General features: G+C 43.1%; 1 protein-coding gene across 8 annotated transcripts in view; it reads right to left on the minus strand.

The window, feature by feature from the left end:
* cacna1ea (calcium channel, voltage-dependent, R type, alpha 1E subunit a) overlaps window positions 1-20,139 on the minus strand; it is a 167,107-nt gene that overhangs the window by 58,727 nt on the left and 88,241 nt on the right. For all 8 annotated transcript variants that reach the window (XM_029707299.1, XM_029707296.1, XM_029707298.1 and 5 more), the window contains exons 5-7: window positions 17,382-17,485; window positions 16,625-16,783; window positions 14,083-14,273 (exon numbers count right to left, since the gene is read on the minus strand). In XM_029707299.1, the coding sequence (XP_029563159.1) occupies window positions 14,083-14,273; window positions 16,625-16,783; window positions 17,382-17,485 (454 nt within the window). The remainder of the gene's footprint in view (window positions 1-14,082; window positions 14,274-16,624; window positions 16,784-17,381; window positions 17,486-20,139) is intronic.

Here is a 20,139-nt window from a genome sequence, read left to right on the forward strand (position 1 = left end):
GAATCATATGACACAGGCTTCGACGCCCACCACGTGGCAGGGGCTACAGTCCATTGCGGATTACAAAATAAGACCAAACCATGATCTGCCCAATGATGCCTCTCTAACCCACCACCGGCCCAGGTGACAGGCCCAGGCCGATAGTGGTCAAGTTCCTGAGGTTCAAGGACAAGGTAGCTGTTCTGGAAAGCCGAGAACTTGAGACAAACGTATATCTTCCTCAACAAGGACTATCCTGAAGCTGTGCGCCAGAAGAGGAAAGAATTGATCCCAGCCATGAAAGCTGCCAGAGCACATGGGAACTATGACAGGCTCATTGTCCACCCTCCCTCCCAAAAGCCTGGAAGGGATGAGAGAGCCAAGCCAATGAGTTCGTAGCTTCAACCCCGCAGCACATACACACACATACTACACACACCAACTGATTTCTGGACTGCTGAATGTTTTTTTTCTCTCTTGCTTTGTTTGCTCTTTTCCATATTGTGTCTATCTCTGATAAGCTACCCAGGAAAGGGCTGAAAATAGCCCATATTAATATATGTAGCCTTAGAAATAAGGTTCATGAAATCAATAACTTGCTAACATCAGATAACATTCATAATTAGCCATTTCTGAGACTCACTTAGATAATTCATTTGATGATACAGCAGTAGCAATACAAGGATATAACATCTATAGAAGAGACAGAAACACTTATGGGGGAGGTGTTGCTGTATATATTCAGAGCCAAATCCCTGGTATGCTTAGAGAAGATCTTATGTCAAGTGTTACTGAAGTGTTGTGGTTGCAGGTTCACTTGGTACATCTAAAGCCTTTTCTTTTGGGGTGTTGCTATAGCCCACCAACTGCTAACAGTCAGTATCTAAATAATATGTGTGAAATGCTTGATAGTGTATGTGATGTAAACAGAGGTCTACTTTCTTGGGGACCTGAATATTGACTGGTTTTCATCAAGCTGTCCGCTCAAGAGGAAGCTTCTTATTGTAACCAGTGCCTGTAATCTGGTTCAGGTTATTAAACAAACCTACCAGGGTGTTTACAAACACTACAGGGACAAGGTCATCCACATGTATTGATCACATTTTTACTAATACTGCAGAACTTTGTTCTAAAGCTGTATCCATACCCATTGGATGCAGTGATCACAATATAGTGGCTGTTACCAGGAAAGCCAAAGTTCCAACAGCTGGGCCTAAAATATTGTATAAGAGATCATACAAAAGATTTTGCTGTGACTCTTATGTGGATGGTGTTAAAAATATTTGTTGGTCTGATGTGATTAATGACGAGCATCCAGACGCTGCACTTTATGAATTTATGAAATTGCTTCTTCCAATTATTGATAAACATGCACCTGTTAAAAAACTGACTGTTAGAACTGTTAAGGCTCCATGGAGTGATGAGGAATTGAAAAACAGTATGGTTGAAAGAGATGGGACAAAAGGAGTGGCAAATAAGTCTGGCTGCACATCTGACTGGTGTAATTACTGCAAATTGAGAAATTATGTGACTAAACTCAACAAAAAGAAGAAAAAAATGTATTATGAAGCCAAGATCAATGATATAAAGAATGATGTAAAAAAAACTTTGGAGTACTTTAAATGAAATTATGGGCAGAAAGACAAATTCAACTCCATCTTTCATCAAATCAGATGGCTTATTCATCACAAAACCATTTGATGTTGCCAATTACTTTAATGATTATTTAATTGGCAAAGTGGACAAACTTAGGCAGGAAATTCCAACAACAAAATGTGAGTAATTGTATTCATGCATAAAAAAATTAATAATGAAAGAAAAGCATTGCAAGCTTGAATGTTGTAAAGTTAGTGTGGGAGAGGTGGAAAAATTATTGTTATTGATCAATAATGACAAACCTCTTGGCATTGACAACTTAGATGGAAACTACTGAGGGTGGTAGCTGACTCTATGGCCACTCCTATCTGTCATATATTTAATCTGAGTCTAGAGGAAGGTGTTTGTCCTCAGGCCTGGAGTGAAGCCAAAGTAATTTTGCTACCCAAGAGTGGTAAAGCGGCTTTTACTGGTTCTAACAGCAGACCTATCAGCTTGCTGACAGCTCTTAGCAAACTGTTGGAAAAAATGGTGTTTGACCATGTGTTATGGCTTTTAAACCTCTGCCATATCTTGGATTCAGAGCTATCTATATAATAGAACTTTTCTTTAATGAAAGCTTCTCTAATGTCAGACGAGTAAAGTGTGGTGTACCGCAGGGCAGCTCTCTAGGCCCTCTACTCTTTCTATTTTTACCAATGACCTGCCACTGAAACAAAGCATGTGTGTCCATGTACGCTGATGATTCAACCATATACGCATCAGCAACCACAGCTAATGAAGTCACTGAAAACCTTAACAAAGAGTTGCAGTCTGTTTTGGAATGGGTGGTCAGTAATAAACTGGTACTGAACATCTCTAAAACTAAGAGGATTGCATTTGGTACAAATCATTCCTTAAGTTCTTGACCTCAGCTGAATCTGGTAATGAATGGTGTGGCTGTTGAACAAGTTAAGGAGAATAAATGACTTAGCGTTACCTTAGATTGTAAACTGTCATGGTCAAAACATATATATTCAATGGTTGTAAAGACGGGGAGAGGTCTGTCCGTAATAAAGAGATGCTCTGCTTTTTTGACACCACACTCCAAAAATGAATTTCTGCAGGCTCTAGTTTGTCTCATCTTGATTATTGCCCAGTCGTGTGGTCCAGTGCTGCAAGGAAAGACCTAGTTAAGTTGCAGCTGGCCCAGAACAGTGCAGCACGTTTTGTTCTTCATTGTAATCAGAGGACTGATATAAATACTATACATGCCAGTCTCTCTTGGATAAGAGTTGAGGAGAGACTGACTGCATCACTTCTTCTTTTTATAAGAAACAATGTGTTGAAAATCCCAAATTGTTTGCAAAGTCAATGTACACACAGCTCTGACACACACACTTAGCCCACCAGACATGCCACCAGGGGTCTTTTCACAGTCACCAAATCCAGAACAAATTCAAGAAAGCGTACAGTATTATATAGAGCCCTTATTGCATGGAACTTCCTTCTATCTCATATTGCTCAAATAAAGAGCAAACCTGTTTTCAAAAAACAGATAAAGCAACACCTCACGGCACAACGCCTCTCCCCTATTTGACCTAGATAGTTTGTGTGTATGCATTGATATGTAGGCTACATGTGCCTATACATTTTTTTAATGTAGTTCTGTCCTTGAGCTGTTCTTGTCTATTGATGTTCTGTATTATGTCATTCTGTATTATGTTTCATGTTTTGTGTAGACCCCAGGAAGAGTAGTTGCTGCTTTTGCAACAGCTAATGGGGATCCTAATAAAATACTAAATACCAAATACCAGACAAACTCAATGCATTTAATGCATGCTTTGACAACAAAGCAATCAAGCCAGGTGTGAGGGCCGTCACCAACCCAGAGGATTAGGCGATCTCACTCTCCGAGGTCAACGTGAGAATGGTCTTTAATCAGGTCAACACCCGCAAGGCAGCGGACCCCAACGGTATTCCAGGGCACATTTTCAGAGCATGAGCAGAACAGTTGGCAGGCATATTCACAGTAATTTCCAACCTCTCCTCTACCAATTCTGTAATCCCCACATTTTAAGATGACCACAATCATTCCTGTTCCTAAGAACTCTAAGGCTTCATGCCACAATGACTACCGCACTGTAGCACTCACTTCTATAATCACAAAGTGCTTTGAGAGGCTACAGTAGTTATGGCACACATTAACTCCTCCATTCCAGCCACCCTAGACCCACTCCAATTTGTATACCGCCACAACAGATCCATAGATGATGCAATCTCAACTGCTTTTAACACTGCCCTCTCCCACCTAGATAAGAGGAATACCTATGTGAGAATGCTGTTCATTGACTACAGCCCAGCGTTCATCACCATTGTCCCCTCCAAGCTCATCACCAAGCTTAGGACTCTGGGTCTGAACATCTCCCTCTGCAGCTGGATCCTGGACTTCCTGATGGGTCGACCCCAGGTTGTGAGGGTAGGCAACATCACCTCCGCCACACTGACCCTTAACACAGGGGCCCCACAGGGGTGTGTGTCTAGTCCCCTCCTGTACTGCCTGGGCATCCACATCGACGTGGGTGGCAGTGGAGCAGGTAGACAGCTTCAAGTTTCTCTGTGTCCAAATCACTAAAGACTTCAAATTGTCCAAACACACACACACGGTTGTGAAGAAGGCATGACAGTGCCTCTTCCCCCTCAGGAGGTTGAAAAAGTTTGGCATGGGCCCTTGGCTGGATAGATCACTGTTTGGTATGGCAATACCACTACCCTCAATCACATGGACTTACAGAGGGTTGTGCGGACAGCCCAGTACATCACTGGGACCAACCTTCCAGCCATCAAGGACCTCTATATCAGGCGGTGTGAAAAAAAGGCCCGTAAAATCGTCAGACTCCAACCACCCAAGCCATAGACTATTTTCTCTGCTGCCGCACGGCAAGAGGTACCGGTGCATCAAGTCTGACACCAACAGGATCTTCAACAGCTTCTATCCCCAAGCAATACGAATAGCTAACAAAATAGCTACATTGTAAGGGTTGCGGAATTAGTGGCAGTACAGTTAGACGCAGGAGAGCAGAAAATAGGTAATAGCCGGAGCAGTTTAATACAAAACCCACGGCAATACAAAAAGAACCTACATGGGTACAAAACCCGACGCACACCAGTAACATAGAGTACAAGCACTTACAAACAAACAATTCCACACAAGGACATGGGGGGAGCAGAGGGTTATATACACAACAATTAATGGGGCGGCAGGGTAAGTTCAAATCCCTGAGCTGACAAGGTACAAATCTGTCATTCTCCCCCTGAACAAGGCAGTTAGCCTAGGAACAGTGGGTTTGTCATTGAAAATAAGAATTTGTTCTTAACAGACCTGCGTACTATTGTAGAATAGTAGTGAAGACATCAAAATGATGAAATGACACATATGGAATCATGTAGTGACCAAAAAAGGGTTAAATAAATCAAAATATATTTTGAGATTCTTCAAAGTAGCCACCCTTTGCCTTGACAGCTTTGCACCCTCTTGGCATTCTCTCAACCAGCTTCATGAGAAGTCACCTGGAATGCATTTCAATTAGCAGGTTAACCTGTTTGGGCTAGGGGGCAGTATTGAGAATTTTGGAAAAAATATGTGCCCATTTTTAACTGCCTCCTACACCAACTCAGAAGCTAGAATATGCATATTATTGTTCAGGTTTGGATAGAAAACACCCTAAAGTTTCTAAAACTGTTTGAATGGTGTCTGTGAGTATAACAGAACTCCTATGGCAGGCAAAAACCTGACAAGGTTTCATGCAGGAAGTGGCCTGTCTGACAAGGAGTCGTGCGTCTTGCATCTGTTTATTGAAAAGTAAGGATCTTAGCTGTAACGTGACAATTCCTAGGGCTCCAATAGGCTCTCAGAACCCGGGAAAAACCTGAAGGATGACGAGGCGGCCTCTGGCTGAAACAGATTATCGCCTTTGGTAAGTGGCCGATCAGAGGACCATTGAATGAGGCGCGTGCACGATTCGCCCCCGTGGAGAAATTTCATTCGGCTGTTTAGGCTCATTGCAGATTCCCGGTCGGAATATTATCGCTTTTCTACGAGATAAATGGCATAAAAATTGGTTTTAAACAGCGGTTGACATGCTTCGAAGTACGGTAATGGAATATTTAGACATTTTTTGTCACGCCATGCGCCATGCGCGCGACCATGATGTAGCATTCTGATAGTGTCTAGAACTCACGAACAAAACGTCGCTGTTTGGATACAACGATGGATTATTTGGGACCAAACCTACATTTGTTATTGAAGTAGAAGTCCTGGGAGTGTATTCTGACGAAGAACAGGAAAGGCAATAACATTTTTCTTATAGTAAATGTGATTTTGGTGAAGGCTGAACTGGGTGGGTGTCTAAATAGCTAGCCCGTGATGGCTGGGCTATGTACTTGTCACGGTTGTCGTCGGTGAAAGAGGACCAAAATGCAGCAGGTACGTGTATGCCAAGGTCCGGCCCCGTCCAGAACTTCCTCCCAAGTCCACTTCTCCCTCCAGTCCAACTCGTATTTCCTCCGCTCCTTCCTCTGCTGCTTGGTCCTTTGGTGGTGGGTGATTCTGTCACGGTTGTCGTCGGTGAAAGAGGACCAAAATGCAGCAGGTACGTGTATGCTCATTTTGACTTTTATTTAACTATCAAAAGAACACTCCAAAACAACAAAACACGAAAACAAACGAACAACAAACAGTCTGGCAAAGCCTAGGGCTGAACACAGAACAATCACCCACAAATAACAACCACAAACACACCCTAATATATTGGACTCTCAATCAAAGGCAGATAGACAACACCTGCCTTCAACTGAGAGTCCCAACCCCAATCAACACAACATAGAAACACACTCACCAGACTACACATAGAAATACATAAACATAGACTATAAACCAAAACCCCGGAAATACTAAATCAAACACCCTTTAACCAAACACACACCACCCTGAACCACATAAAACAAATACCCTCTGCCATGCCCTGACCAAACTACAAAACAATTAACCTTATATACTGGCCAGGACGTGACAGTACCCCCCCCTTAAAGGTGCTACCCCGGAAGCACCTTAACAAAAAAATAACCCCAAACAATACCCAAAAGAAAAATTCCCCCTTACTAAAGGGAGGGAAGGGAGGGTGGCTGCCGTCAACGACGGCACTGTGCTACACCCCCCCTCCCCAACCCACCTATTTTTGGAGGTGGCTCCGGCTCAGGCCGTTCCAGGCTGTCTGGGCAGTCTGGCAGCTCGGGACAGTCTGGGCAGTCTGGCAGCTCGGGACAGTCTGGGCAGTCTGGCAGCTCGGGACAGTCTGGGCAGTCTGGCAGCTCGGGACAGTCTGGGCAGTCTGGCAACTCGGGACAGTCTGGGCAGTCTGGCAACTCGGGACAGTCTGGGCAGTCTGGCAACTCGGGACAGTCTGGACAGTCTGGCCACTCGGGACAGTCTGGGCAGTCTGGCCACTCGGGACAGTCTGGGCAGTCTGGCCACTCGGGACAGTCTGGGCAGTCTGGCCACTCGGGACAGTCTGGGCAGTCTGGCCACTCGGGACAGTCTGGGCAGTCTGGCCACTCGGGACAGTCTGGGCAGTCTGGCCACTCCGGCAGTTCAGGGCAGTCTGGCCACTCCGGCAGTTCAGGGCAGTCTGGCCACTCCGGCAGTTCAGGGCAGTCTGGCCACTCCGGCAGTTCAGGGCAGTCTGGCCACTCCGGCAGTTCAGGGCAGTCTGGCCACTCCGGCAGTTCAGGGCAGTCTGGCCACTCCGGCAGTTCAGGGCAGTCTGGCCACTCCGGCAGTTCAGGGCAGTCTGGCCACTCCGGCAGTTCAGGGCAGTCTGGCCACTCCGGCAGTTCAGGGCAGTCTGGCCACTCCGGCAGTTCAGCGCAGTCTGACCACTCCGGCGACTGTTGACTGGCGGGCAGCTCCGACGACTGTTGACTGGCGGGCAGCTCCGACGACTGTTGACTGGCGGGCAGCTCCGTCGACTGTTGACTGGCGGGCAGCTCTGACGACTGTTGACTGGCGAGGCTGGGTTTACGCACTTGCAGTTTAGTGCGGGGAGCGGGAACAGGACGAGTCGGATTGGGTGGACGCACTTCCGGGTCCGCACGAGAGACAGGAGCTGGAAACCCAGGGCTATGGAGGCGCACAGCCGGTCTAGATCTTACCTCCTGCACAACCCGCCTTGGCTGGATGGAACTAGTAGCCCTGTACGAGCGGAGTGCTCATACAGGGCAGACTGGGCTGTGCAGGGGCCTGATGGTAGCCGTGCGTAGAGCGGGAGTTGGGTAGCCTGGTCCTCGGAGGCGTACCGGCGACCAGATGAGCTGCGCAGGCATCCTCCTACCAGGCTGGATGCCCGCTCTAGCACGGCACCTGCGAGGGGCTGGAATAACTCGCACCGGACTGTGCGTGCGTATGGGTGAGGTAGTGCGCTTCTCAGCGAAACATGGCGCTCCCCACCCAATACGCTCCTCCATATAACCACGGGTAGCTGGCTTCCGGCTCTTCCTTCGCCTAGCCAAACTACCCGTGTGCCCCCCCAAAAAAATTTATTGGGGGTGCCTCTCGTGCTTCTCCCTCAGCGCGTCTCTGGCCTCGTACCATCGCCTCTCTGCCTTGGCTGCCTCAATCTCCCACTGCGGGCGCTGATACTCCCCAGCCTGATGCCAAGGTCCGGCCCCGTCCAGAACTTCCTCCCAAGTCCACTTCTCCCGCCAGTCCAACTCGTATTTCCTCCGCTCATCCTCTGCTGCTTGGTCCTTTGGTGGTGGGTGATTCTGTCACGGTTGTCGTCGGTGAAAGAGGACCAAAATGCAGCAGGTACGCGTATGCTCATTTTGACTTTTATTTAACTATCAAAAGAACACTCCAAAACAACAAAACACGAAAACAAACGAACAACAAACAGTCTGGCAAAGCCTAGGGCTGAACACAGAACAATCACCCACAAATAACAACCACAAACACACCCTAATATATTGGACTCTCAATCAAAGGCAGATAGACAACACCTGCCTTCAACTGAGAGTCCCAACCCCAATCAACACAACATAGAAACACACTCACCAGACTACACATAGAAATACATAAACATAGACTATAAACCAAAACCCCGGAAATACTAAATCAAACACCCTTTAACCAAACACACACCACCCTGAACCACATAAAACAAATACCCTCTGCCATGCCCTGACCAAACTACAAAACAATTAACCTTATATACTGGCCAGGACGTGACAGTACTTAGAATATTGCAAAATGTGCTTCATCCGAAAAGCTATTTTAAAATCGGACATATCGAGTGCATAGAGGAGTAATGTATCTATAATTCTTAAAATAATTGTTATGCTTTTTGTGAACGTTTATCGTGAGTAATTTAGCAAACTGTTAGTAAATTCCCCGGAAGTTTGCGGGGGGTATGCTTTTTCTGAACGTCACATGCTAATGTAAAAAGCTGTTTTTTGATATAAATATGAACTTGATTGAACAGACATGCATGTATTGTATAACATAATGTCCTAGGTGTGTCATCTGATGAAGATCATAAAAGGTTAGTGCTGCATTTAGCTGTGGTTTGGATTTATGTGACATTATATGCTAGGTTGAAAAAGGGGTGTCTGATTATTTCTGGCTGGGCACTCTCCTGACATAATCTAATGTTTTGCTTTCGTTGTAAAGCCTTTTTGAAATCGGACAGTGTGGTTAGATTAAGGAGAGTCTTGTCTTTAAATAGCTGTAAAATAGTCACATGTTTGAGAAATTGAAGTAATAGTATTTCAAACGATTCAAAAATCGCGTCACTGAATTCAGGTGGCTGTTACGTAGGTGGGACGAATTCGTCTCACATGCGCCAGAGAGGTTAAAAGTTATATTGTGGAATTTCTTTCCTTCTTAATGCGTTTCAGCCAATCAGTTGTGTTGTGACAAGGTAGGGGTTGTATACAGAAGATAGCCCTATTTGGTAAAAGACCAAGTCCATATCATGGCAAGAACAGCTCAAATAAGCAAAGAGAAATGACAATCCATCATTACTTTAAGACATGAAGGTCAGCCAATCCGGAAGTTTTCAAAAACATTGAAAGTTTCTTCAAGTGCTGTCGCAAAAACCATCAAGCGCTATGAAGAAACTGGCTCACACGATGACCGCCACAGGAAAGGAAGACCCAGCGTTACCTCTGCTGTAGAGGATATGTTCATTAGATTTACCAGCCTCAGAAATTGCAGCCCAAATAAATGCTTCACAGAGTTCAAGTAACAGACACATCTCGACATCAAATGTTCAGAGGAGACTGCATGAATCAGGCCTTCATGGTCGAATTGCTGCAAAGAAACCACTACTAAAGGACACCAATAAGAAGAAGAAACTTGCGTGGGCCAAGAAACACGAGCAATGGACATTAGACCGGTGTTAATCTGTTCTTTGGTCTGATGAGTCTAAATTTGAGATTTTTGTTTAGGTGAGAGTAGGTGAACATGTGTGGTTCCCACTGTGAAGCATGGAGAAGCAGGTGTGATGGTGTGGGGGTGCTTTGCTGGTGACACTGTCAGTGATTTATTTAGAATTCAAGGCACACTTAACCAGTATGGCTACCACAGCATTCTGCAGTGATATGCCATCCCATCTGGTTTCCGCTTAGTGGGACTATCATTTGTTTTTCAACAGGACAATGACCCAACACACCTCCAGGCTGTGTAAGGGCTATTTGACCAAGAAGGAGAGTGATGGAGTGCTGCATCAGATGACCTGGCCTCCAAAATCACCTGAGCTCAACTCAATTGATATGGTTTGGGATGAGTTGGACTGCAGAGTGAAGGAAATTCAGCCAACAAGTGCTCAGCATATGTGGGAAGTACTTCACGACTGTTGGAAAATCATTCTAGGTGAAGCTGGTTGAGATAATGCCAACAGTGTGCAAATCTGTAATCAAGGCAATGGGTGGCTACTTTGAAGAATCTAAAATATATTTTGAATAGTTTAAAACCTCTCTTGGGTAGGGGGCAGTATTTTGTCGTCCGGATGAAAAGCATTCCCAGAGTAAACTGCCTGCTACTCAGGCCCAAAAGCTAGAATATGCATATAATTAGTCGATTTGGATAGAAAACACTCTGAAGTTTCTAAAACTGTTTGAATGATGTATGTGAGTATAACTAAACTCATATGGCAGGCAAAACCTGAGAAAAATCCAACCAGGAAGTGTGGAAATCTGAGGTTTGTAGTTTTTCAAGTGATTGCCTATCCAATATACAGTGTCTATGGGGTCATATTGCACTTCCCAAGGCTTCCACTAGATGTCAACAGTCTTTAGAACGTTGTTTCAGGCTTCTACTGTGAATGGGGAGAGAATAAGAGCTGTTTGAGTCAGGTGTCTGGCAGTAGGCCATTATTTTAGTTACGCGCGCGGCCATGAGCATGAGCTCAGTTCTCTTTCCTTTATGAAGACAAAAGAATTGTCCGGTTGGAATATTTTTTAAGATTTATGATAAAAACATCCTAAAGATTGATTCTACACATCGTTTGACATGTTTCTACAAACTGTAATATAACTTTTTTGACTTTTTGTCTGGACTTTAGTGCACGCATTTGGAATAGTGAACCTAACGCACGAACAAAATGGAGGTATTTGGACCTAAAGATGAACTTTATCGAACAAAACAAACATTTATTGTGGAACAGGGATGCCTGGGAGTGCATTCCGATGAAGTTCATCAAAGGTAAGTGAATATTTATAATGCTATTTCTGACTTCTGTTGACTCCAAAACATGGCGGGTATCTGTATGGCTTGTTTTGGTGTCTGAGCGCTGTACTCAGATTATTGCAAAGTGTGCTTTCGCCGTAAAGCTTTTTTGAAATCTGACACAGCGGTTGCATTAAGGAGAAGTATATCTTTAATTCTATGCATAACAGTTGTATATTTTATCAACGTTTATGATGAGTATTTCTGTAAATTGATGTGCTCATTCACAGGAGGTTTTGGAGGTAAAACATTTCTGAACATTACACGCCAATGTAAAATGTTTTTTTTTTGATATAAATATGAACTTTATCAAGCAAAACATACATGTATTGTGTAACATGAAGTCCTATGAGTGCCATCTGATGAAGATCATCAAAGGTTAGTGATTCATTTTAGCTGTATTTCTGGTTTTTGTGACGCCTCTCCTTGCTTGGAAAATGGCTGTGTGGTTTTTCTTGTCTAGGTGCTGTCCTAACATAATCTAATGCTATGCTTTCGCCGTAAAGCCTTTTTGAAATCGGACACTGTGGTTGGATTAACCTGTTTGGGCTAGGGGGCAGTATTGAGAATTTTGGAAAAAATATGTGCCCATTTTTAACTGCCTCCTACACCAACTCAGAAGCTAGAATATGCATATTATTGTTCAGGTTTGGATAGGAAACACCCTAAAGTTTCTAAAACTGTTTTAATGGTGTCTGTGAGTATAACAGAACTCCTATGGCAGGCAAAAACCTGACAAGGTTTCATGCAGGAAGTGGCCTGTCTGACAAGGAGTCGTGCGTCTTGCATCTGTTTATTGAAAAGTAAGGATCTTAGCTGTAACGTGACAATTCCTAGGGCTCCAATAGGCTCTCAGAACCCGGGAAAAACCTGAAGGATGACGAGGCGGCCTCTGGCTGAAACAGATTATCGCCTTTGGTAAGTGGCCGATCAGAGGACCATTGAATGAGGCGCGTGCACGATTCGCCCCCGTGGAGAAATTTCATTCGGCTGTTTAGGCTCATTGCAGATTCCCGGTCGGAATATTATCGCTTTTCTACGAGATAAATGGCATAAAAATTGGTTTTAAACAGCGGTTGACATGCTTCGAAGTACGGTAATGGAATATTTAGACATTTTTTGTCACGCCATGCGCCATGCGCACGACCATGATGTAGCATTCTGATAGTGTCTAGAACTCACGAACAAAACGTCGCTGTTTGGATATAACGATGGATTATTTGGGACCAAACCTACATTTGTTATTGAAGAAGAAGTCCTGGGAGTGCATTCTGACGAAGAACAAGAAAGGTAAGAACATTTTTCTTATAGGAAATGTGATTTTGGTGAAGGCTGAACTGCGTGGGTGTCTAAATAGCTAGCCCGTGATGGCTGGGCTATGTACTTAGAATATTGCAAAATGTGCTTCATCCGAAAAGCTATTTTAAAATCGGACATATCGAGTGCATAGAGGAGTAATGTATCTATAATTCTTAAAATAATTGTTATGCTTTTTGTGAACGTTTATCGTGAGTAATTTAGCAAACTGTTAGTAAATTCCCCGGAAGTTTGCGGGGGGTATGCTTTTTCTGAACGTCACATGCTAATGTAAAAAGCTGTTTTTTGATATAAATATGAACTTGATTGAACAGACATGCATGTATTGTATAACATAATGTCCTAGGTGTGTCATCTGATGAAGATCATAAAAGGTTAGTGCTGCATTTAGCTGTGGTTTGGGTTTTTGTGACATCATATGCTAGCTTGAAAAATGGGTGTCTGATGATTTCTGGCTGGGCACTCTCCTGACATAATCTAATGTTTTGCTTTCGTTGTAAAGCCTTTTTGAAATCGGACAGTGTGGTTAGATTAAGGAGAGTCTTGTCTTTAAATAGCTGTAAAATAGTCATATGTTTGAGAAATTGAAGTAATAGTATTTCAAACGATTCAAAAATCGCGCCACTGAATTCAGGTGGCTGTTACGTAGGTGGGACGAATTCGTCCCACATGCGCCAGAGAGGTTAACGAGAAGTGTATCTTTAAAATGGTGTGTAATACTTGTATGTGTGAGAAATTTGAATTATGAGATTTTTGTTGTTTTGAATTTGGCGCTCTGCTATTTCACTGGCTGTTGGCGAGTAGGACGCTACCGTCCCATATACCCCAGAGAGGTTAACACTTTTTTGGTTACTACATGATTCCATATGTGTTATTTCATAGTTTTGATACTTTCACTATTATTCTACGATGTAGAAAATATTAAAAATAAAGAAAAACCCTTGAATGAGTAGGTGTGTCCAAACTTTTGACAGGTACTGTATATTTACCCCAAAATATATGGGGGATTGGAAATGATTCAGACAATTACATTGATAGAAGCCACAATATATCTTCAATATTAAAGCTGATCTACCCTCTAAAAAAACAAAAACAAATCAGATCAGCTCCTTTGCCAATAATTGGGCAAAAGATCAGAATTGGGCTATCTGTGTAAACACAGCCTAAATGGTGTGTTTGTTTATCGTTGTACAATGCTTCAATCATTTCTCAGGTATGGTCTGTAATCAATTGTGTTCACAATCACAGAACAGGGAAGCTACTGTAAAGGATGTTTGAGTGCATCTTGCAACAAATATTCGACAGCTTTAGTAATGACAGGTAAAAAGCTAGCTAGGGTTCGGAGAGGTATATCAAAGGAATACATTACCAGGTCAAATAATAGGCTTATTTTTCCCTCATCTATGGCAGAAGCAGGTGTGACTCACATTGTAGAGCACGGTGGTCCAGCCCTCCATGGTGATGCACTGGAAGACGGTGAGCACAGCAAACAAGATGTTATCAAACTGGGTGATGCCATCGTTGGGGCCGATCCAGGTGTCACGGCAGGCGTACTTGTCAGGGCACTTCCTCACCCCACACGGGAACTCTGACTCAGACTTGTCCACCGTCTCATTCTCTGACAGAGGGACAAGAGAGAATGTTCTTATTGTCCAGAGTCAGAGTCCACTAAAGGATGTGTAGGCTAGGCTAAAGATTTAAAAAACGATGCAATACTGAAATCAATCTAACTAAACGTGTTTTTCCCATGAGAGATACGATGACTTCAGAGAAATGTCTCAATTCTGAGAAATGACTTGCATCTACTGGGGATGCATGAATAAGTAGCACAATATGATGACTATAATGTAATGCATGACTTGATCAATGAAGTGAGCAGCAGCAGCAGCTCTCTGTGCGAAAGTCCTTTCCTGAACCATTGTGAAAGATGACGGTAATAATATGCTATTTGATTTGTGCAATGTGTGATTATAATACATCATCTCTATAAAGCCAATAGGGGGTAAATAAGGTTAACTCATACAGTGTGGTCCCCACGTAACCTTTATGATGACATCATCTTAAAAATTACAGTATGTTGTTTGATACAACTGGGTACTGTATTAAATCGGATATATTTGAAATGCAGTGAAGGAATACTAGAATATATGATATATAACTCTTTACTGTATTAAACCACTGAGACAGTCTGTAGGGTGTTCACCCATAAAATGATTAATTCCTTCAAGGTTTATACAAATATTTATACAAATATGTAGCATGTTTATGTAGCAAGTGAATGGAAGGTCATCACAGGCATGATCAAATAAGTGGTCACTGCTCAATAGAACCCTGTGGTGCTGCTCCGCGGCAGAACAGCGCTAACTTCCAACATCAACTGACAATCTAACTAGTGGCTGCAGGTTCGTGAGTGAAAACATGGGCTTTTTCTAAATTAAATCCGCTCAATATAAAACTAAATAGAGACTAAATGTATATTTATTTACAAACGCTAACCGACTGAATTGAAATTGTGCATTTCTGAGCCTCCTTTAAATCGCCATAGAAACGGCCCCTCTCAACAAAGATTGATCGCCAATATAGGAAATGAAAGCCAAGGATCTGGAGGTGAAAATGACAAAGGTATCAAGTTGATTTTGATTGGTCCAACCAGTGGAAACACCTCAATGGTACAACATCACAACATTAAATATGGAAGCGGCACAGTCTAAACGAGCATTGATCACAGCAAATGAACGCTCTTATTTCATCAACACCGTCAAGTACTAGTCTATTAAGGTTATAATATTGTAGAAAACAATCTAATGATGTATTCTATGTAATTTCTAATGATATAGGGCAAAGACAACGATGTTTTGACATTAATTTCGTAGCACCCTCTTGAATTGCCAGATTTTATTCCACATTGTACAGCAGTGAGTAAACACCCTACAGTCTGTCAATGGCAGACCATAGGACATTTTTATAACCAAGTCAAGCTGTGAGTGATATTAAAACCTCAACAAAAGATAAGCTGAAGGTAAGGACAACCTTTTTTGAAAAGGACAGATCATTTCATCATCTTCTCTATCTGTGACAACTAAATTCCTATCATGTAAAAAACCAAAGGAACAAATCCCCAGTAAGCTTGTTAAAAGACCACACTACCTGAATAACAAATTATGTTCAGGAGATAAACATCTGTGTGAATAGAACTGTGTAACCCACTTTATTATAACATGATTCATGCATCGAGCCAATAACATCTATGACTTTACAATTAGTCGAGGTACTGTATTGAGCTGCTATATTGTGGGGTTTAATTACATAGGCAGTCATGTTGGCTGTGGTTAGATTTACAGGTGCAGCCAGGATTGGTACTGTGTGTTTCAGGTCTGTTGGGTAACACAGATAGTGTCAACCAGACCACTGACAATACATTACACTGGGCGGGTGGGAGGGAACAGCAGAGAGCACTCACAGGACGTTTGTATGGCTTATCATTACAGCTGAGGAAGCCTCGTAGAAAATAATAATCCACTTGTTGTGTAGGCGCAGTATAACCTTGCTGATAAATGATCGGCTCGAAGGATGTTTACGATAACTTACCGTAAATGTTTACATGTAACAGAGCTAAGGATCACAGCACGATACTAACACACTGTTTAAAAAAAATTCAATGTAGCTAGATGTTCAATGCAAGCATAGGCTATAAGCAGAGTACAGGTATAAATACACTGAATACAACAGATTCAACCTCATAAAGGGGAACCAACTGCCACAGAACCAACCCGAATTGATATGCAGAGCAGTGTGCGTCCTGGATGAATGTAGACTTGATGGCATCTCTCTAAGGCTTAGAGCTCAAAGTGCCCTTTGTCTGTCTGTGTGAGTCCCAAATGGTACTCTATAGCCTATATACTCCCTGGTCAAAAGTAGTGCACTACAAAAGGAATACAGTGGTTATTTGGGATGCATATTCTGTCTTACCCAGGATATTTGGCATGGGCAGACAGGTGTTGTGGAGCTTCCCGCTGTAGAACTCCAGGCCGATGATGGCAAACATAAGAATGGCGAAGAAGAGCAGCAGGCCGATCTGGAGCAGCGGCACCATGGCTTTCATGATGGATTTCAGGACTATCTGCAGGCCTGGTCACACACAGAAAGATAGAGAAAGAGACAACTGTCATGTGTCATAAGTGCCAACAATGAGTAACAGCACAAAACATTTCTAAATGGTAAGTGTGGGAACCACTTGAAGCAGATACTGTCAGCACTCTCACTTTGGCTAAGACAACAGTCCCCCTAAGACATCGTTGCCTTTTGGGAGTGGAACACTACTGCATCTGCTAGTTGTCAGTCTGACTCAGATGTGTTCTGCCAACAAAATAACTCATTAGGACTAACTTTACGGACCCCAAATTGAGGTTAGACAGGGGTCCAGAAAACACCAGTAGAACCAGTGCAGATACCTATATGTGTACTGTATAGATCAGTGAAGGATGGTGGGAAGAGCTATAGGAGGATGGGCTCATTGCTATGGCTGGAATGGAATAAATGGAACGGTATCAAACACATCAAACAAATATGGAAACCACATGTTTGACTCCATCCATTTATTCCATTCCAGCCATTATAATGAGCCTGTCCTCCTATAACTCCTCCCACCAGCCTCCACTGGTATAGATTTAGATAGGCAGAGCAGATCCATGGACACCCAGTACATCTGGTGGTGTAAGCTACTCACTGGGGATTCCAGAGACCAGTTTGAGGGGTCTGAGCACACGTACGGCCCGCAGGGTCCGCAGGTCCACTGGGATGTTCATGTGAGCTCCCGCTGTGGCCAGAATCCTGCATACACCCACACAACACACACACAACACAGGGATTATTATTAAATCATTTACACACCATTAATATTTCAAAGAGGGGTCTGAATGTAATGTCAAACATGATCTGAATCAGGCACTGTGTGATACATTTCTTTGTGCAGGTCCAGGACCGGTCATGACTGAACCTATACCACAGTTGGGGGAGAGGGTAATGTATTGGCACTGGTGGCCCCAAATAAAGTACTTGTTGGCGGTGTATTCATCACATCAGCTCCCCAGGAAACATGACTCTTCTTCATTACACAGTCTGATTAGCTCTAATTAAACTATGTACCTACGCAATTACACAGTCTGATTAGCTCTAATTAAACTATGTACCTACACAATTACACAGTCTGATTAGCTCTAATTAAATTATGTACCTACGCAATTACACAGTCTGATTAGCTCTAATTAAACTATGTACCTACGCAATTACACAGTCTGATTAGCTCTAATTAAACTATGTACCTACGCAATTACACAGTCTGATTAGCTCTAATTAAACTATGTACCTACACAATTACACAGTCTGATTAGCTCTAATTAAACTATGTACCTACACAATTACACAGTCTGATTAGCTCTAATTAAACTATGTACCTACACAATTACACAGTCTGATTAGCTCTAATTAAACTATGTACCTACACAATTACACAGTCTGATTAGCTCTAATTAAACTATGTACCTACACAATTACACAGTCTGATTAGCTCTAATTAAACTATGTACCTACACAATTACACAGTCTGATTAGCTCTAATTAAACTATGTACCTACGCAATTAGAACCGTGTGTCCCCTTTCATGCTATTAGAACAAAATTGTCTCAAAACAACACAGTCTATCAAGGCTGTTATCTTTTACAGCTTCAAATTGGTCTACACTTAAGACTATTCATGGCTATTACTCATGGATAATACTAGAATCTTAGAAAATTCCTGATTTTAAACAATAAAATAGCATTGGTCAAGACTCAACACACATTATTGACAGATCAATATTGCAGTGAAATGGTCCATTAGTGTAATTCTGCTCCTACTCTGTTTAGCTAACGTTCAGCAGCTATCCTAGCACTTCATCTCTGGGTCTTATCATCTGAGTCATCTGTCACATGTGTGCAGCTAACCACATGAGTTATGTTTTCCCATCAGACTGGAGTCAAATGAGACCAGCCATTATAGATGTGTCCCACTCAGAAGGTTCAGGAGGAGCAGGGAGGGGAAGGGTGTACTATTGTTCAAGCAATCTGGTTTCACTGGTTCTTGTTTGTGAAAGGCACACACGTATGCACGCAGACACAAATAATAGGGAGTGTGAGGGTCTACAACAAGCAGTGAATGCAGGAGAAAACAAGTCTTCTTATTGGCTGCACTGCGTAGGAGGCAGGCACCGACAAATTCTATTAAGGAAATGAAGACTGCAGCTCTATCAAGGCAATGCACATTCAGGCTAATATGCTGTAAACTGTTAAATAGGTACATATATTATTGAATCGTATTCTTGCTGTGGCTTACATACTAAAACACTGAATGAAAACAAAATCACAGAGTTTCAATACTTTAAGCAGTGGGCATAGAGTTTCAGCCCCCTGGATAAAATGGTGCAGTCCACAGACTGAGTAAGGACCCATCAGCAGCTACCTGGAGCACATGTGAAGCAGCTCATTATAAAATGCAAATGCTGTCCTTTCTCTGATGTGCCTCTTAATAGGAGGGAACACATTGGAGATACAGCGCAGCAGGTAGAAGAGAGATATGGAAGGGAGGCCTATCTGTTTACTGTGTACTCCCAAGCCTGGCCCCTGGTCCTTTTCTCCTCCATTACTTCTCCCCTCCTCTCCTTCACGTGTTAGTGGCACTAGGCTGCTGTGCACACTCGGGGGGATTCAGATCACCCTCCCCCGTTTTCTCCTCACCCCTCTCTCTCTAAATACACTTCCAGCGCGGCTCACTTTACAGCATAATGGGAGTGATAGACAACCCGTGGTCACCCCTCTCACTGTGCTTTTCCTGATTCATTTCTGCCTTTCACCTCTCTCTGTCCAGACCCGACAGGACGCCAGTGTTGTGTAGTCTGGGACCTCTCTGAACACAGCAAGCAGGACTTACTGGAGAGAGATGCTAAGGCTTAGTTCCAGAAACACATTTCAAAGTAACAACCTGAGGTCTGAATTCAGAGATACAGAGATGAAATGATGTGCGGCTGCAGATGATGTCTTCAAACAACAAAGAAGGGGGTACTTTTTTCAACATTAGCAAATTGTTATATCCCTGTTTTGTCATTTTCTGTTAACACAGTGTTACACATAAATAATACAGAGTACATTGAATATGGCATAGATCCAATTATAGCCTGAAGATTAGTCACATCTGGGGTGTCAGGACACTGGGGTGTCAGCCATTTTAATTAAGACTGGAGAGAGATCTTAAAATAGCACGTCCATACAGAGACAGAAATGATATTATTCCATCTGGGATGAGCTGAGAACAGACAGAGCCTCCTCCCCTTCTCCAAAACATTACCAAGTCTGGGCTGCTCTTTAGTTGTTATGGAGACTGGGGGATCTAGGAGCTAAAAATGTAATCCCCATTTATTCTGCTGATGGACTTCCTGCTCAGGCAGACACCCT

The sequence above is a fragment of the Salmo trutta genome, chromosome 22 (assembly GCF_901001165.1).
Source record: "Salmo trutta chromosome 22, fSalTru1.1, whole genome shotgun sequence".
NCBI lineage: Eukaryota > Metazoa > Chordata > Actinopteri > Salmoniformes > Salmonidae > Salmo > Salmo trutta.